Source organism: Lates calcarifer, linkage group LG16_LG22 (genome assembly GCF_001640805.2).
Source record: "Lates calcarifer isolate ASB-BC8 linkage group LG16_LG22, TLL_Latcal_v3, whole genome shotgun sequence".
NCBI classification, from domain to species: Eukaryota; Metazoa; Chordata; class Actinopteri; family Centropomidae; genus Lates; species Lates calcarifer.
The window spans coordinates 6,042,042-6,059,610 of NC_066848.1; the positions used below are offsets into that span (position 1 = coordinate 6,042,042).

At 40.4% G+C, this 17,569-nt stretch overlaps 1 protein-coding gene across 2 annotated transcripts; it reads right to left on the minus strand.

Annotated features, from left to right (window-relative positions):
* Positions 1–850: 850 nt before the first annotated feature.
* fam135a (family with sequence similarity 135 member A) lies at positions 851–17,513 on the minus strand. 2 transcript variants are annotated; one of them, XM_018693196.2, is made up of 21 exons: positions 16,433–17,513; positions 14,328–14,457; positions 13,554–13,633; positions 12,377–12,516; positions 11,709–11,779; positions 11,417–11,590; positions 10,951–11,077; positions 9,653–9,806; positions 8,998–9,075; positions 8,555–8,604; positions 7,223–7,381; positions 6,988–7,061; positions 6,580–6,734; positions 4,498–6,454; positions 4,216–4,376; positions 4,038–4,129; positions 3,712–3,809; positions 2,866–3,017; positions 2,587–2,697; positions 2,376–2,489; positions 851–1,982 (listed from the first exon to the last, which is right to left on the minus strand). In XM_018693196.2, exons 2-21 carry the CDS (start codon positions 14,402–14,404, stop codon positions 1,777–1,779), a joined length of 4,230 nt encoding a protein of 1,409 aa, XP_018548712.1. In that variant the 5' UTR covers positions 14,405–14,457; positions 16,433–17,513; the 3' UTR covers positions 851–1,776. The 2 variants fall into 2 exon arrangements, with proteins under 2 accessions (XP_018548712.1, XP_018548713.1); XM_018693197.2 differs by lacking the exon at positions 8,998–9,075.
* Positions 17,514–17,569: the final 56 nt, after the last annotated feature.

Consider the following 17,569-nt stretch of genomic DNA (forward strand, 5'->3'; position numbering starts at 1 on the left):
TTGCTGGGATTCTTTCTACTATTTACACGTTCTAGTTAACGCTTATTTTAGTTTTTAATGTGTGTAAATGAACAAAAATCAAACATATTTTCTTATCCGTGTGGGATAGAAACATTATAATATTTCAATGCAATGCATTACCAAACAGATATACCCCCAGTGTTTGCGATGGTAGAGCGATCTCGTGCTAATTAGAGGGCCAAGCTCAAAGTATGGACAGTGGTTGGGGCAAAATAATAACTAGGAGTACGATCAGATGTTTTTTTTTTTTTTTCAGTAGTTTTTCTTTTCATACTGGAATAGTATGCGCCCCTATACACGATCTAAATGTCCTTGCTATAATCACCTTGTAGCTTCCATCTATGTTTCTCTATCAGTCAGTGCAGTTCTGCATCAGCAGAACACAGTAGTTTCCTTTCAGTATGTTGCAAAAGGGCTCAGCTATATGAGGGTTTAAATGTCTAGTACCTCAGGGGGAATTACAAGTTAAAATCCACATAAATATTGCTGAAGGAATTCTATACACTTAAAGAAGTTTTAAGCATAATACTCCATATAAACTCCCTCATTTGCTGCAGGTCTTTAAAGGTAGAGATCTTCTACTGCCATCTGCAGGGACATTTGAACCATTACAAGAAAAAAAAAAAAAAAAAAAAAAAAAGAAGTGCCAGAGAATAATTGGAAAAAATAACACCACACTAACAAGACAAATTTTAAAATCAAAGTGCTGAAGAAAGTGCAGGATTATCAGAACTGCTGCATGTGTGCACTCATGATGAAAAATCTCTAAATCTTCCAGGAATGACACCAGGAACGACACAACTCAGCAGAGAAATAAAAGTCATATAACCAATTTTATAATATGCATATTTAATGGTAGAGTATGATGATATATAAACAGCTGTCCAAGAAACTTTTTTAAATTCCAAGCAATACTTTCCAGTTTAAACACATAAATAATAACCACGATACCAACCAAATACTTTCAATAAAATAGGTTTGTATTACCAACCTGTGCTTTTGCTGAATCATGATCATTGCTTAAAACCCTGTAATAAAATGTTATGTTGTAGGCAAAGCTTTATTCTCCCAACACCAGGTTGGGTACATGTGCAGAATGCTGTAATGGCGAAGAACAGCATAAAGTATTAAGACCAAAGCCAAGGCTGCAAAGTTCTGAGCAACAATCCTATTTCAAATGCAATCTTTGCCTTTAAAAATGATGGAAAATTGTTGATAAAAAAGTAACTTGTACAAATGACCATTTTCAGTACAAAAGCTTTTAAAATGTAATTGTGGTGCAAATCAATGCAGTGTCTCTTAAAATTGGTGGAAAAACATGGTGCAGTGGTGAGGACAGTATGTGCAGACTTGACATGGGCCAGCTCACCAAAACAGCCATTTCATTTTTGTAGCAGCTACATTTCCAGTTCAGCATCTAAAATTAATTGAATAACTTGGAGAAAAATAATTAAGAGTAAAAACATAACACATAAATAACACTGAGAGTATAGCATATGATGAGGGAAATCATTTCCCAATCACAAAAAACAAAACAATGTTTTAAAAAATGGCAGTAGAAAAATAAAAATCCACCGTGATTCCACTATAAACATGAAATGAAAGAAATTGTGATTTTGCTCATATGTCTTTGAAAAGTATGTGTTAAAACACAAGAGATAATCCAGATACCATAATCAGAATAAGGTTTAGATGCAGTGAGGTATTAGCTCCACATTCCTCTCATCCAGGCTCGTTTTTGATTCTGCTGCAGTTCTATTGAAAGAACTTGAGGCCTGCAACGAGGAAGAACTTCTCCAGGAAGATCTCAGAATCAAGGACGGCAATGTGGGCGGCCCGGCCAATAAGGGAGTTGGCTGTGTTGGGCAGGGCATGAATGACATCATATCGCACTAGATTACAGTCTTTGCTCTGAAGTACTGGCAGCAGCAGATTCTCAATCATCTCAGCATACACAGGACCTGGTATAGACAGGAGTAAAACAGGTTGAACAGGGCAATTTAAGCCCCTAGGTGGAGAACTGTATGTTGGCATGAGATTTAGTTTGTAGACACAGGGGGAAGCACACCCTCAATCACCCTTAAAAAGTAGCCCCAACAATAGTTTTGTCACTGTCCAAATACTTTCAAACTTCCCTGTAGACTAAAAATAATGAGGAGGTACTGCTCTAATTGGGTGAAATACAGGCTAGCACTCAACTGTGGCTTGATGTGTCAAAGCCCTTAGGTCCAGGCTTGTTCTGCTTTCTTGCTCTTCTCCAATTAAGAATCTAAGCAACACCTGTATATACCAAAACATCTTGTCCTGACAAGTTGTTACATCAGTGTACCCATCACGGATCTGCTTCAACTCACCTGTTTGTTTGTCTTTTAATGCAGTTTTGCACATTTCTATTCGTGCAGAATGATAGGGGACATAGCGATCCTGCAGTGACCCCACCAGCACCACATTCTTGAAAAACTGCAGACCTTCAGAAGCAGATCAATAGGAAAGTTATCTCTACAATCTCATATTCCACATATACAGCTTAAATGGTCTTTGATGAGAGAAAAAAAAACAGCAAACCAGATTTCTTGCTGAGCTTGTAAAGGAAAGTTTGGCGAGGATCAGAGTGATCACGGCACGTCAGCTGTAGGAGTGAACCCGACTTTTTCCACTTCTGCATGAACCAAAGACCTAGAAACAGAGTTAACAGTTATTTAACATGATACTCTCTGTGACAGTAGATAGATAGAGAGAGAATACAACTAAAGAGACTATACAATGGCTGATTAAAAGAAGCCTTACTGAATCTCTGAAAATGGTGAAATGCATCTAACAATAGTTAAATGTTTTGACACTTACCTGTGTTGACCAGAGCAGAACTGTTATACAGTGTGCCCAGGTGAGGTCCAGAGAGGGAGAGGAAAGTGTGCAACCTACTTAGGTAACATTTAAACCTGGGCCTGCTCAGCACTGAGCGTACTATGAGGTTCCCCAAGGAATGACCCACAAAGCTGCAAATGAAGAATAAAAAGGTTAAAGCTGGATTTATACTCCATCCAACTGCACTGTGGCACCTTTAATGTGAACAACTGAGAGCAGTACTATGAATGTCCCTCCTAGAGAGACTGTCTGAAAATATGTAGCCTTATCCCCGTAAAAGACATCTCCCTATCCCAGCTGGCTTTTCATGTGGCTGTTCAGAGCAACTATGAAAACACTGGCTTTTCGATGTGGCTGGACAATCTCAAAAAACTATTTCAGAGATCATAAACTGGCCTGTAGAGACTGTAAAGACACCAGACAACATTAATATGCAACTATGTCACTGACATACTTTTAGTGTGACATAACATGTAAATAACAGAATGTTTTGCCTAAGAAATCTAGATGATAAAGTGGGCTTCAAAACACACACATGGTAACACCTTATGAGAAATCAAATTGTTACAGTAGTACAGTGTTTTTTTAAATCAAACTTTTCTACATATTTATTTACTATGTAGTCAAAGACACATGCTAAATAGGAGACTATTATAGAGACTAAATATGAGAGTAGGTTACAAACTGCAGTATCTCCACTGACTGAACATAGTATTTAATGACACAGATGGTGAATCACTAACTTATCCTTGGGGGCAGTAAAACTTTTTTTCTAAATAAAACATTCTGATATTACACAAGACTAGGCAGAAATGATCATCTTACCTTATCTTTGACACAGTGAGGTTGTATATCTGAATATACTGAACTATTTCATCCAGTAGTCGGTCTGTCATTGACTCAAAGTCAGCAAAGGTGTCATTCTGTAGATGAAGAGTATTAAATGAACAAGGGCAGGGTTGTGTTTTAGTGTGTCTGATTCACTAACAGCTGTGTTAGCCCATCATAAACAGGCTTAGGGACCTGTATCAAATAACCCAAGTTTTCTATTCAAACTCAACAACAAGAAAGATTTTCCCTGGCTACTTCAATATAAAAGGTCAATAGGGTGATTTTAGACAACAGCAGTGTCTGTCTTTTTATCCACTCACCTGGTTCCTTTCAGACATTAGAAAGTCTATACGAGCACCAGGCAGTCCTAGCTCCAGGTAAGTCTTAACCAGTCTCAGGTCTGCACTGTTTCCTGTAGTGATAAAGGTAACATTAATGACATCAATGTGACTTGCACAGAAAAAAAGCCTCTAAAGAAACTAACTTAAGGTTTCCTACCATCCAGGCCATGGACACAGACTATGAGATGGATGCCTTCTTCACAGCTTTCATCTTCCTCCAAGCTGAAATAGGGAACTGTGGATGCCAGCTCAGGGACCTCACTGTACAAGAAACCAGGCAGCCTTAGCTGCTTCATTTCTTCCTTGGCCTTGATGAACCTGCACAATAATAATTTAATTGCTTGATGAATATACATTTATAATGTGTGAAAAAGGACCATTATCTGCATCAAGCGTAACATTAAGTGGGATTTGAGAAACATTTTGCAAGATGACTCACGCTTTCATCTGTGATGTGGGTGCACATTCATACCACCGCAGGCTAGAGGAAAGGGAGGTGGAGGGACAGGGAGGTCTTCCCAAGCTATACCCAACACTGCTGGAGGCTAGGCTGGAGCAGATGGGAGCTTTTGGTAAATCCTTTGTTTCATTGAGGTACCCGATGCCAAGCTGTTCAAACAGAAGACTTGTCTCTTGAGCGGCTGCATCCCCAACCCCAGATTGCTCCTCATCGGCAACACCATTCACAAAAGCATAGCCATCGCCTTCCTCATAATAACCATTCTCAATCATCTCATGCTCTGTCTCATCCTCATCCTCCTCAACCTGTGGTCCTGTCTGGATTCCAAGCGTGATAGCTGATGTTTCTACAGGGCTGATCTCGGACACATCAGTGCTAGAGCATGAGCCAAAGTAGTTCTCTACCATCCCACGTTTTACCAGGTCAGTGCTACTGGTTCCAGAGTTACTTGAAGGACAAGCAGTATTGGGTTCACTACGGGACTCTTTAACAGTCCCAGAGCCAGATGCTCCCTCTAGTCCGAATTCAGAAATACCTATTAACTTGGGGTCTGTTTCCAAGTCAAAGGCAGGTTTTATAAGCTGGGAATCACCTACACCAGTGTCAGGGGTGCAGACGGCAGTGATGGCAGGTCTGTTAGTGATATCCCCAGAGAAGACAACACTCTGCTCCTGCACCAACACACTGGACTTCCTGCCTCGGACTTCAGCTCCACTGGAGCCCCTAGAGGACCCTTCACCCTCATCATCTGAGGGCAAAGAGTTGATGGATGTGAGAGAGGACTGGACTCCACTGACAGCACTGGTATTTTCTGGGTAAAGAATTTCTCCTGCTCCGCTGGGCTTTTGCACAGCACTTTGCTGAACAGGCCGGGGTGCAGTACTCAGAAGGGGCCTCTCTGGCTGTGGGGCAGCAACACCTGATTCAGCTACACCTAGCCCCGTAAGAGTCTGCAGTCCTGGAACAAGCTGATTGGCAAAGGAGCTGGGCTCGCTCTCAATGCCTGAGTCTGAGAGGCGAGACGAGGCACTGGGGGCTCCTCCATCGGGCAGCCTGATACAATCACTCTTTACATGTACTGAGACCAAACAGGACTGGATACGCTGTGTAGCCTCTTTACCTGGCCTGTCAAACACTGAGTCCACCACAGACTGTTGTGAGTCACAGAGGTCCGTGTGGGTGATCTCAGGAATATTATTACTTAGAATTCCATCAGTCCGACACGGTAGAAGAACTGTTACTTTATCCCCCTGGTATGGGTCCTTGCTACTTGGTTTCACCTCAATTTGTTTCAGCCCACCAGACCACTGTGGCAGCTTTTGGCCACCATGGTCCATTTGCTCATCCTTGTGAAGTGGCTGGTTGCATGTAGTGATAGCCCCAGTACCTGCCTGAGGATTATTCAGTGCGTCCAAGTTTGTAGGATTTTTGAAGAAATCTTTTTGACAAGCAGCAATAGTTGTATTGTCATCTGCAACAGAATCAAGAGCACTGTTTCCAGAATGTGCTGCTGTGGCACCAGAGTCAAAAGCAGAATTGGCATTAGTCCTAAAATAACTACTTGAGTCCCCCTGCAAAGTATCTCGTTCCTCATCTTGGTTTAGAGGAGCTTCCCCTTCCTTGTACTTTGTGCTGGGGTCACTATAAGGAGCTTTGAGGTTCTTATAGCCAACCAGAACTACAGAGTCCTTGGAGCCCTGTCTAATCAACTTCTTGGAATTCTCAGTCTTTGAATTTTTCTTCAGTTTGACTGACTTGCCTTTGGACTTAGGTGGTGGTTCATAGCTGTCTGGCCAGGTGTTATCCATACCGGCACACCGAGACTCAGGTATTGGGCTGGCTGCTGCACTACAATCCTTGGAGTTGGGTTTGTCCGTTTTAGTGGACACTGAGCCAGTTCTTGTATTATGCATGCCCAACCAGGGTCCATCACGATCTTCATAATCAAACCAGGTGGAGTATAGAAAGGCAAAAAAACAAAAAAAAACACATCTGGTTAAAAAATAGCCAGTGACCCTAATGACTGTATGTCTAGTTGAGTGCCAATACTGTCTTACTGACCTTCAGTGATGGAATCCAAGTATCTATCCTCAAAGATGATAGGAAGAGAGCTAACATCCCCATCCAGGTCTGCACATTCCACTGGAAGTGGAGGCAATGACAGGAAGTAGCTAGAGCTTTTGATAGCATTAGTCATCTGCTGGTGACTGTGAGCACTGATTGGGTGGGTGGGGGTAGGGTTAAGTAAAAGCCAGACAGAGAGATAGAGAGAGAGAGAGAGAGAGAGAGAGAGAGAGAGAAGAGAGAGAGAGAGAGAGGAGAGAGGGAGAGAGAGAGAGAGAGAAAAAAGGAGTCAGGGTTTTCCATACTTGGGCCTCTCTGTCTATAGTATTTCAGATGAGCAACCACTGGCTTGACACCAGCAACACTGTATTTCACAATCAGGACAAACATGCCACTGCAACTCACTGTAGTTCCTGATACGCCAGTGCAGATTGTCTTGGATGTTCGAGACAAAAGAAAGCCTCAGCAAACCGCCTTGCCTGTAAACAGCACCACATTGCAGAGCATACAGTCAAGATTCAGTTAACAGTATTGCTCAGAGGTTTAAGTATAGTTTTAAGTTATCAGATCAAAAAAGCATTATCATCATTCAAAGATAATTACTCCTGTATTTAAATTCGTAGATGAAGTTGGAACTCACTCTTAGTGTATGGTGCTCCATAGCTAGTAGGGCAGCAACATGCTCCTGCAGGGACACCACCTCTAAGAACTGTCCCCATAGAGCCATGAGCAGAGAGCAGAGCTGAGCCAGGTTCATATTTACCAGTTCTGCCAGCTCGTCAGGGGACTCTGCTTTTTGCTAAAAGTACAAAGACAAGTTCACACTTGTGTTAGTTGGAAACTGGATCACAAAAAATAAATCAAAGACCTCTTAAGCCTTAAAGACACTAGAGTATTGTTATCCTTAATTTCCAAATATTTTCAATCATCAGAAGCTTGATATAATCATATAAAGCTGCTGAAATTACATGTGAAGTCTCCAAAAAGTGAATCTAATCCTTTTCCTGTATCTGTTAAACCTAATGTCATTGGATATTTAATATGAAATACTACATTTGTAAAGTGCAATACAAGAGGCACTTGACCTACAAAATGTACCACCATCACCTACAGAAATTCCAATCAATCCACATCTCTGCAAAAACTCTACAAAACATCCTCTATGACTCCAAATATAAGGTGAGCCTACCCATCAGGACTCAAGGACCCAACCACTAATATTAGATCAGAGACTAGTTTTAAATGCCATTCTACCAACTGTGAAGCAACATCTGAACACTGGCCAGTCTACCCACAAATTCCCTAGCGGCACAGCAGATTCAGTGGCACCTTTTCTCCATAATTTGCTGACACACCTTGAGTCACTTGGCACCTATAAACGATTCTCATCACTGACTCTAGTTAAGCTTTCTGCAATTCAGTATTACTTAATACTTCAGCTCCAATATCCACCTAATAGTTCATCCCCTGATGCAATGAACATAACTGTGCAAACTTTATTCGTTTCTGTCACCAGAGGACGCTCACTCAGCCTCATTATGTTTTTCTGCAGCAACAGACTCAATTTGTTTTTGTTGGTAATGGTGAACATAGGGTGGAAACACATGATGCAACACATACAAACTACACACAGTCAAACAAATAGCATTGAATTAATATGCCAACAAACACCCTAGTCTAATCTCACTACTACTTCTGTCACTTCCTAAAAAAAAAAAAACAAACAAAAAAAAAAAAACACGATTGCACACTTCAAGTAAATCACGTCTTCACATGCATGCCGTCCAGTCATAGACACATATTCAGCCAGCAAATGTTTACTTTACAAGCATCTTATATAGCCACTGCCATATTTCCAGTTAACCCTTATTGAACCTGTAAACTATACACCAATTTGACAATGTGCAAGACTTGCTGTCCTACACATATTTTGCATCACTGCTTCCTAAGGGAGGCACTCAAGAGATCTTACCTTGACTTGTTCACATAAGTCAGTTAGACGGGCCTCTAAGTCGAGTTGTTCTGAGGAGGCAGAGGATCAGTATTAATAAGATTCACTTTTATAATGTATTGAATAATTATGCTGAAGGTTTTAAGAAGAACCTGTAACACAGGCAGAATGTATAAGTAGTGTCAAACAGCAGTGGTGTCAGAAAGTACTTATATGACAAGACCAGAGACAGCCTACGAATTCTAAAGTACCATTTAACCAAGGCCAGTTATAAAGATGGAAAGAAAGATTGAGTATATATACACAATAATGAGAAGATGACATGGCAGCAGTTTAGGTATATTGTCTCTGGTAGGTGGGACATGGAGAAGACATGGTGTTTTCTACAGGAAGGAAACTGGAGTGAAGAGGAAAAGGGAGAGAAAGGCAGGCTGATTTGAGGTACTGTAAGGGTCGGGACATACCTATGTAGACGTGCCTTTGACTTCGGGGATAGGGTCTTCTGAGTACTCTCTCATATAGGACTTGCATGCTGGGCTTGGCTAGTAAGATTGCACATATAGGCATATTTAACCTTTTTATTAATTGGTCCTCTGGGATGGGTTAATATTTGTCCACTTGTGTGGATTAGGTTTGGTGAGCCATAGTTACAATGATGAGTTGTGTTTAGGAGCTGTTACAATTTGGCTTTAATCTACTTGTTAACAGTCTTATCTACTAAATGCAAGTGTGACTTTGTAAGTTAAATGTACTAAGATTAGTCAACCACAATTAGATCCCTAAATTAGCTTAGCGGGTGGCTGGCTGTGTGGTTTGTTTAAAGGGTAGATCATGTTAATGTGTAGGGTTTAGGTGAAATGACATGAAAACACAACAAACTTGTTCAATACGTGAGTAACACTGATGCTGAAAGGACAAAACAATGAAAATCCATCTAAAGCAAAAAAATGAATCAGAAGGTATTATACTGTGTAACCTTGAAAATATTTGTTTCTTCTCAGTGCAAGACAGTATGCAGAGCCACATTTTAATAAATGGGATTTAGGATTACGTTGCCTTACAATCCACTGCAACCCCACATTCTGACATTAGTTGGTGTGAAGCCACAATGCAGTATACCTAGTTCCATACGATGGGAGGAGGGCAGGTCCTTGGTAATACAGGTGAAGTAGCCAAAGAGGCCCTGATAGGCGAGTAGGAGACTGGAGCAAAGGTTTTGGTGTAGACTAAAGGCATGTTGCAGACAGTGGTCAGATACCAGGAATGTCCTGCCCTGAGGGATCACAAAGGACACAGGCATTAGACGATTTAATTCTGTAAACAATACTAGTGCTGTTCTGGACACTAACACTTGCAAACATTCGATTTGTAGCCACTGACAACGTCTCAGACACAGTAACATTATCGGTGAGGTTTTTGCCAGTTGAAGTTCAAATTTCTTATTTCTAATTAAGTACATTAAATCAACAGTCAATGGTCACAAACTGAATTTAGAGGTAAACTACTTGTGTAGTCTACTGAGTTCCAGTACATAAACCATTGTTAAGATGTTGATAAATTCAGAACTGATCTTTGTATAGTAGCATACCCATATAATTCTTCTAGAGAAGAAACTGGTTAAAATGTATGCCACTATACACTGTGTGCCTCATTACTCTGGTACTACAGTTACCACTACAGGACTATAAATCACAACAGATTAATCTGACAGTTATTTCCAGCCATTTGTTTTGTGTGCAATATCTACATGGCAATGCTTTATAGTGGCTTCTGCACAGTTAGGGTTAGAGAATTGAAAAGTGGTGGATGGGTTGTTATTTCTGAGCTGTCCATTAGTGATGTGTCAAGGAGTGATGACAGGCATTGCCTCTGTTCCATGTGAATAACTCTGGTATATTCACACCACTGCATCTCAGGGGCAGCTCTAGCTGGCCACCTTTTCCTGTCAGGAGAGGCCAATTACTCCAGTCCAAATGTGACAGTGGTCTGATAGTTTCCACTTCTCCTGCCCTCTCTGTCAACAGCCTGACCAATCCAAATGCTTCAAATGCAATGAATGTAACAATCCATTCTACCTGAGGCATAGAATCATCAAATCTGAGTCCACAGTCAAGTCCATGTAATAATCAAAGCCTGTATTAGTGGTAGGGATACCAGAATCCTTTTTTATCCTTTCAAAGATAATTTCTTCCTCATAAAAGGAAAACAATCTTGAGCTTAGTATTATTAGGTTTATCACAATCATTTATTTTTCATTAAGTGCTTAATTTAGTCTGATGTAATACAGCACTTGAAATTATGCCACTAGGGCATCTTTCTGACTTAAAAAAAAAAAATCAGTCTGAGGTTTAGCAGCATGTACAAATAAAACAAGATTGCCAAAGACATTATATTTTCTGTAAAGAGGCTTCACTTACATCTGGTGATACTTGCTTGACATAACTGCTGCCAAACACCACACTCTCCAGAGGTGGGATGACTGAGTCTTTGCTCTGTGCTGGAGCGTTGCGGTTAAGCCATGTGGTTTTCACTGGTCGAGGAAAACTAGGTAAACACACAGAGTGAAATCAAACTCAGCTCATCACCACAAGAATTTAATGCAACACTTTAAAATAGGTCTCAACTACTTCTCATTCCTTGTTGTACAGGAATGTCAAGTTAAAACAGTTATGTTATTTACTTAAACTGCAATGTTGAATTTGTTGTATGGAGTAGGCATATAATATTTCTGCTGTTATTTACTGGAAACAACAAAAGTAAATCACAGGATGGAGAATTATGTAAGAGCTCCAACACTATGTATGTATAACTATACTGAGTGCAAGCAATGGCCCTCTTCTGTGAGTATCCACATGTTGTCTTCAGTTAGGTGGCAGTCCTGACCTGATAAGGGGCTGATGTAGTGCCACTAGGGAGGCATGGATGGCTACAGAGATGACAGACAGGTGGAAGTAGTCAAACATGACATTGATGTGTTGGTGGATGCCTCGTTGAAGGCTAAAGTGCAAACGAAGTGTGCGACCACTGATATTCTGTAAAGAGCTTGGATCATCTGGCCTGTGGAAATTAAATAGGGAAGACACAGAAGACCCTGTTAGAGTCACATTTGCATAAGAGATGCAAATATCACAAACACTCATACAAGTACATGGAGTTAAAATGTTGCAACACCTACGTGTAATCACCATCTGTGAAATATAAATCCAAGAAGAGCTGGAAATCCATGTCACTGAGGGACTCTTCCACCTGAGGATATTGAAAAACAGTGGATAGAGTCAGCTTTTGAGCTGGTGTGTAAAGGCAAAGGATCTCAAGTTGCTCTGCAAGATCTGTAATATACCCATCAAGGTGTTTTTTTGTTTCTTTGATTTTACTACCTCCAATAAGCCTACTACAATTTAAAACCTTTGTCTGATGTGACTTGCACCCTGAGGACACGCCAGCTGTCCAAAACACCTAATGTGTCCTGTTAGAACAGTAGAGCCTCCACTCTAAAAATAGGATTTTTCAAGCGAGTAAACTGCTGAGCAGCACCAAGAAATAAAAGCAATTGGAACAAAGATATTCATTCTGACAGCTATACTCCTTTGAGTTAATAATAAAAAAATAATAATTAGAAAAAAGGAAAAAAAAAAAACATGTTGTCTCCCAACTGTTGCTGGACTAGCTTTTAATGTATGTCTACCTCACTCCAAGTATGTAGAGAACAGTGGCTGTGTGGAAAAATCTAAGACTGGGACTCTGTATTGGCAGATACATAAAAATAAATATTTTGGATTGGGGTAAGAAGCAAAAAACAAATCCCAAACAAACAAAATTGCCACATCTCTGTCTTACACTCACCTTCTTCTCATCTAGCAGCATCATCACTTTGAAGAGGAGGACATCATTGACCACAACCTCCTCATTCTTGTACAGGATTTGGAAAGTTTTGCTGCAGATAACATCATCTTGGACTGAAGCAGGAAACGCCAGATCAGAGCCTAGACAAGAACCACTATGTTTAACTGTGTGAACTGAGTGATCATAGCCAACATGTCTGCCTGACAATTTTCTTGTATAACGTTTAGAAACATATGATCTCTTGTTACTTGTGCCAGGAATTGTCTGACAAGGTATATATAATTCGGTCTGGATTAAAGATAAGTGTAAGCATTTCCCATAAACTCTACTGAACAAGATTCACAAAGTCATGAAAATAAAAGTAAAATATTTAAGTGCTGGAATTACATACTCTCTTCTTGATCCTCTTACTTTATGAAAGAAAGAACTGAGTGCTTTGTGTGAAAAGAGTAGGTCTCTAAGAAAGGGGATGTGGCATATACACAAAGCTTTAGAGAAATACCAAGAACAAGGAGTGGCCTGTGAGATAAGCCAGTGCCCTACCAGCTCTCTGCTAACAAAACAAGACGTAAACCAAATCTGCAATACTGATAACTATTTTCCCTGAAACAGTACTAATATCTGAGAGCTGAAATGAAATTCAAGTAAACATGCAAGTCTACCTGAAGTATTAGTATGACTTCGTTACTAGTGTCTAGTGAGTGTCTAGTGTCACCTGCATTTACAGGGAAACAACCAGACCTCTGATAAGAACTTTAACTGGAGAATTAAGGGGGAAGAGGCAGGGCTCAGGGTTGACCAATTGGATCCACAAAGGTTTCACCGATGTGTATGTTTATTTCTATCATCACTGTACAAGTTAAATAAAACCCACGGCATTACCCTCTGGATGGAGATTTGAGCTGCTGTGTGTTCATGCTGAGACCAATGATGTGACTGACTAAAAGTGAATTTATTAATCACCATACCCTCAATTTACACACCACCTCAGCTAACCCTTTTCCACTTTGCACTGCACCTACAGGAACCAAAATAGCAGGTGCACTTGAGATGCCCACATAGTCTGTGCACCCTAGACCTACTACTTCGCACTTGTTGTTGCGCTTGCAGTTAAAATAGCACCGTAAGCGTGGAAGGAAAAATATATAGTGTACACATCTTCAAAAATTCCATTTACCTCCCGGGTGAAGCAGACTGGTCTCGATTTTGTGTGGGACCCGGGGTGGCAACTTTAAACTGGCACGGATCTGGTAGAACCTGAAATTACAGAAAAACGGTTTTAAAATACTGATATGAAGAATTAGAACACTGGTTTGGTCCAAAGCATCATTAGAAGCTCTGTGAAAGGGGAACAAACCACACAGGTTTGCTACAAGTGTACTTGTAAAATGACACTACACCTTTCATAAATGAATAATGAGCACTTTCTTTTGCAGTCACTCATGTAGTAAACCTGAGCTCTTAAAGCACTGATGAGCTGGGAGAACAGAACAGAGTTTTTATCTCAGCACAGTGTGGTATCAGTACACTGCTGCTGTAAAAAAGAATTTCCAGATGTTAAAGACAGCAACTGTTAGAGCAGTTTAAACAATGTGAGTCATTTTTCCTCCTTAGTTTTCCTTTAAAGATGATAGATTTTGTTTGTTGGACACATTATTAGATGGTTGCAAGAAAAGGGAAAATGGGAATCACATATATTTGACTGGGTGCATTATTCCTAATTTGGCAGTACGACAGTGCCACAACGAACTGCCATAGACTGGCTAGGACGCTCAAAGAATACATTCCAATTGCCTTCTACCACAAGTTGAAAACGAGAACTTCTTTAACCCTCGTCAAAGCATACCATCAAAGCTAACCTATTTTTAACTGTCTGTAATGCATGCTTGGGAAAGAAAGTTCTTTGGTAGAGAGAATATTAGGTATGTAGAGACAATGAGTCGATACTCACCCTCTTTGGAACAGGTCCACATTGTAGAACTTGTGGAGCTCCACAGAGAACTCCACTGTGGCCTGGACTTCAGTCATCTCGGTCTCTACAGGCAGCTTTGCCTCACATCATCTGGGATACACCTGTAGGCCTACAGGCAAAAGTAATCAAATAAGTAATTTCAGCTCCACAGCCAATAATTAAAAGAAAATATCAGCATTAGTGATGCACTCACGAGATCAAGTTTAAGAATATGCAAGAGTTGTGTGATGCGCAGTTTTTCAGGGGAAGTATTACTAGGGCATGAGGCTTACATTTGGCATAGGAGGCATCCTGTCCTCCGGGCCTAATTTGTTAACAGCCCAGATAATCATAGCATTAGAGTGAGACAGGGTACAGGAAAATACTATGAATAATATCACAAAAATAGGCCTGAAATATGATATCATCAATTTGTAATGTTAGAAATAAACAGAGACATCCCTGTCATTTAACATTTTTACCTCAAGATTTATTTAGACCTAATTAAAGAAAAGGCCATATAGTTGTTTTTGGCTGTGGCAGGGGCCAAATAAAACTGGCAGAAAGAATCATACAGACGCTCCTTAAATTAGTCATGTATTAAATGAATAAATCATTCACTGGAAGACAACATGTCATTGTGTCCATGCCAGTGAAAACCAATATGAGACACAAAAGGCCTCCATGAATTTGACCTGGTTGACACAGATGCCTGATGCAGAGCAAATAGTACCAGGTTCAGTTAATATCCAGATATGCACCTCTTCCTAGAAGTGATCTTTAAAAGCTGTCAGTTAAAAACACATTACACTGGGCTGGGCACAGAGGACATACAAGGACACCAGTAGCTAAATGAATTCATGTGCGGTCCCTGAGGCATTTATGTATTAACTTAGCTGTTTATTCCCTTTTCCAGGACCTTGAAATAATCACATTATAATTATTCTACAAAAAAGTTATTCAAACTGACAGAAATTCAGAAACTCAGTCATATATGAATCAAGAGACCGATTAGAAAACAACCAAGCTAGATTATTATATCAAATCAATGATAGCTGCTTTTGTTTAGCCTACTTTGTAACTAAGCTGCAAGGTCTACAATAGTGACATGGGAAAGAAGGAAAAAAACAGGTGTAAGCATAACCTGTCTATTAAACGGATAGATATTTAAATGATTACACAAATAACATTGCTAAGAAGGAGTCAAAAACCTCAAATCTGCATTTATAGTTATCATCACAAGTTTGTGATCCTGTAAGGGTCTGATGATGAGTTAAAGGGTCGTCGGAAAAACTGGTTTATCAGGTGTAATCTTTGGCCAAGAGCTTTGTCTAAAGGTGTAACCCTGCACTTATGTAAAGGCTATTAATACGGCTAGTATAAAAGGTGAAGTAAGGTGACGACTGGTTGGTATGCTGAGACGTTACTGTCAATCAACCAACTAAGTCAATAAGATGCGGGTGGATAGCCACTGAAACGTTTGTTTGAGTATAACCTTACAATTAATGCAAAACATTTGCAAAACACCACAACCAAGCAAAATGCCTAATTTCCATAACCAAACTCAGATAATTGCTGACAAGGAAATGTAACTGGCACTTAAAACAATTCAAGCCACCAACCCACCTCGAAGATAATGTAAGTACTACATCTGGTCTTATTAAAAATATATGTGACAAGGCCGTAACAGACATCGGCTGGTGGTTTCTTCTTTTAAAAAGGGAACCTTTCGGTCACCAGTGCAAACGCGAAACTGACACAAACCAGTTCTGAAACAGCTGTTTACGTTATTACTTATCAACTGGGTTTTAATACTACTCCTACAGAGTGAGGTAATAAAGGTCTCTAGCTGGTGGGCACAATCTCGGCAAGGATATCCTCTGGGTTACAGGTGGGAAGCCACCAAAACAACATTTTGGTGAGGGCCCAATAAAGGTGAGGAACGATCGGCCAAAGACATAATAAAACATACTTACGGGCCAACGAAAAAAGTCTAACTTGATAGCCAGTTAGCTAACGGTAACACTTAGCGTAACGTTAGCCACCCACCGCACAGTTGTCACCGGGTCTAACATTAGCCGTACACCCGAGCTAACGATACTCACCATTGCTCTGGCAAGCTAACATTAGCTAACTAACCAACGTTAGCTCCAGTTTCAGTCCTCTCGTCGTCCTCTCGCTGTGGGGTGCTGACGGAAAACAATACTCTGCTGACTATCTCACTTCCTCGTCTGACTAACGATACAGAAGAGACACCCTTAAGACGATATTCTGAGCAGACTGGACATGTATCTCTCTGGGCAGTGCTGTCTGCTAGCTGTCGAGCTAACTGTGCTCAATCTCTGAAGGGCTGACAGCAGGCGCTGCTCCAGCTGCACGGTGATGAACATTTAACTGCGCGTTACTGCACATACCAGAGGCGCAGCTGACGCCACATGCAAAATTACTACCTGTAAATGGGACATTGAAGAGGATACGTAGAAGTAATAATAATAATAATAATAATAATAATAATGGCATTTCTGCTTGAGCTTTTACAAAATACTTAGATCTATTCTTAACGGATTATACAGTAAGTTTCAATTATTTGAACCTATTCACATCTTGTGACACAGTTCATGCCATTTATTATGAGGAGGTTAAATGGTGCTAAAGAATGATTATTGCTATCTAAGGTTTGTTTGGCCCAGTGGATAGGCCAGGTAAGGCTATGTAGATGGATGTTTCTGATATGCTTTTCTGTGTCATGTGCCCCCCCATGAACACGTCATGAAAGCTGGGTTTCCTGGTAATCAACACAATGGATTTGTATTGATTGTGGATGTTATCACTACAGTGAAAAACACAAGTATTTCAGGAATTGCCTCCTTAAAAAAGGATGAGTTTTTTTCTGCCTCTTTGCCTGACAGAGCAAACTCAGCCTGGATTGCACCTTAGTCAGCGTCTCTTGATTTTCAGTTTGACTGCACTGGAAACAATGCTGTCCAAATACTGTGCAACCATAGAGATCACAGAAAATGTAGATCCCAAGAATGCTGAGCAAATAAAGCCACCACAGGCCAACATGATAATTTTCAAAGCTAATTTACTCTGTATCACTTATGGTGCAGAATCATGAAAATGGAACTGCAAATGGAAAACAACTGTGATTGTGTGCTTAAAGAATGATTAACATTAAGTCCAAGGTGGGTGCAAGAGAACTCCAGTGGAATGTAGAGTTGACACTGTGGAGACTGTTGACT

Excerpts from the sequence above, each read along its gene's own strand:
- fam135a (XM_018693196.2), bottom strand. The coding sequence starts at position 14,404 with ATGACTGAAGTCCAGGCCACAGTGGAGTTCTCTGTGGAGCTCCACAAG. Across the intron at positions 11,780-12,376 it reads TGCTGCTAGATGAGAAGAAG|GTGGAAGAGTCCCTCAGTGA; the intron begins GTGAGTGTAAGA and ends CAATATCCTCAG. Across the intron at positions 9,807-10,950 it reads TCAAGCAAGTATCACCAGAT|GGCAGGACATTCCTGGTATC; the intron begins GTAAGTGAAGCC and ends GTGATCCCTCAG.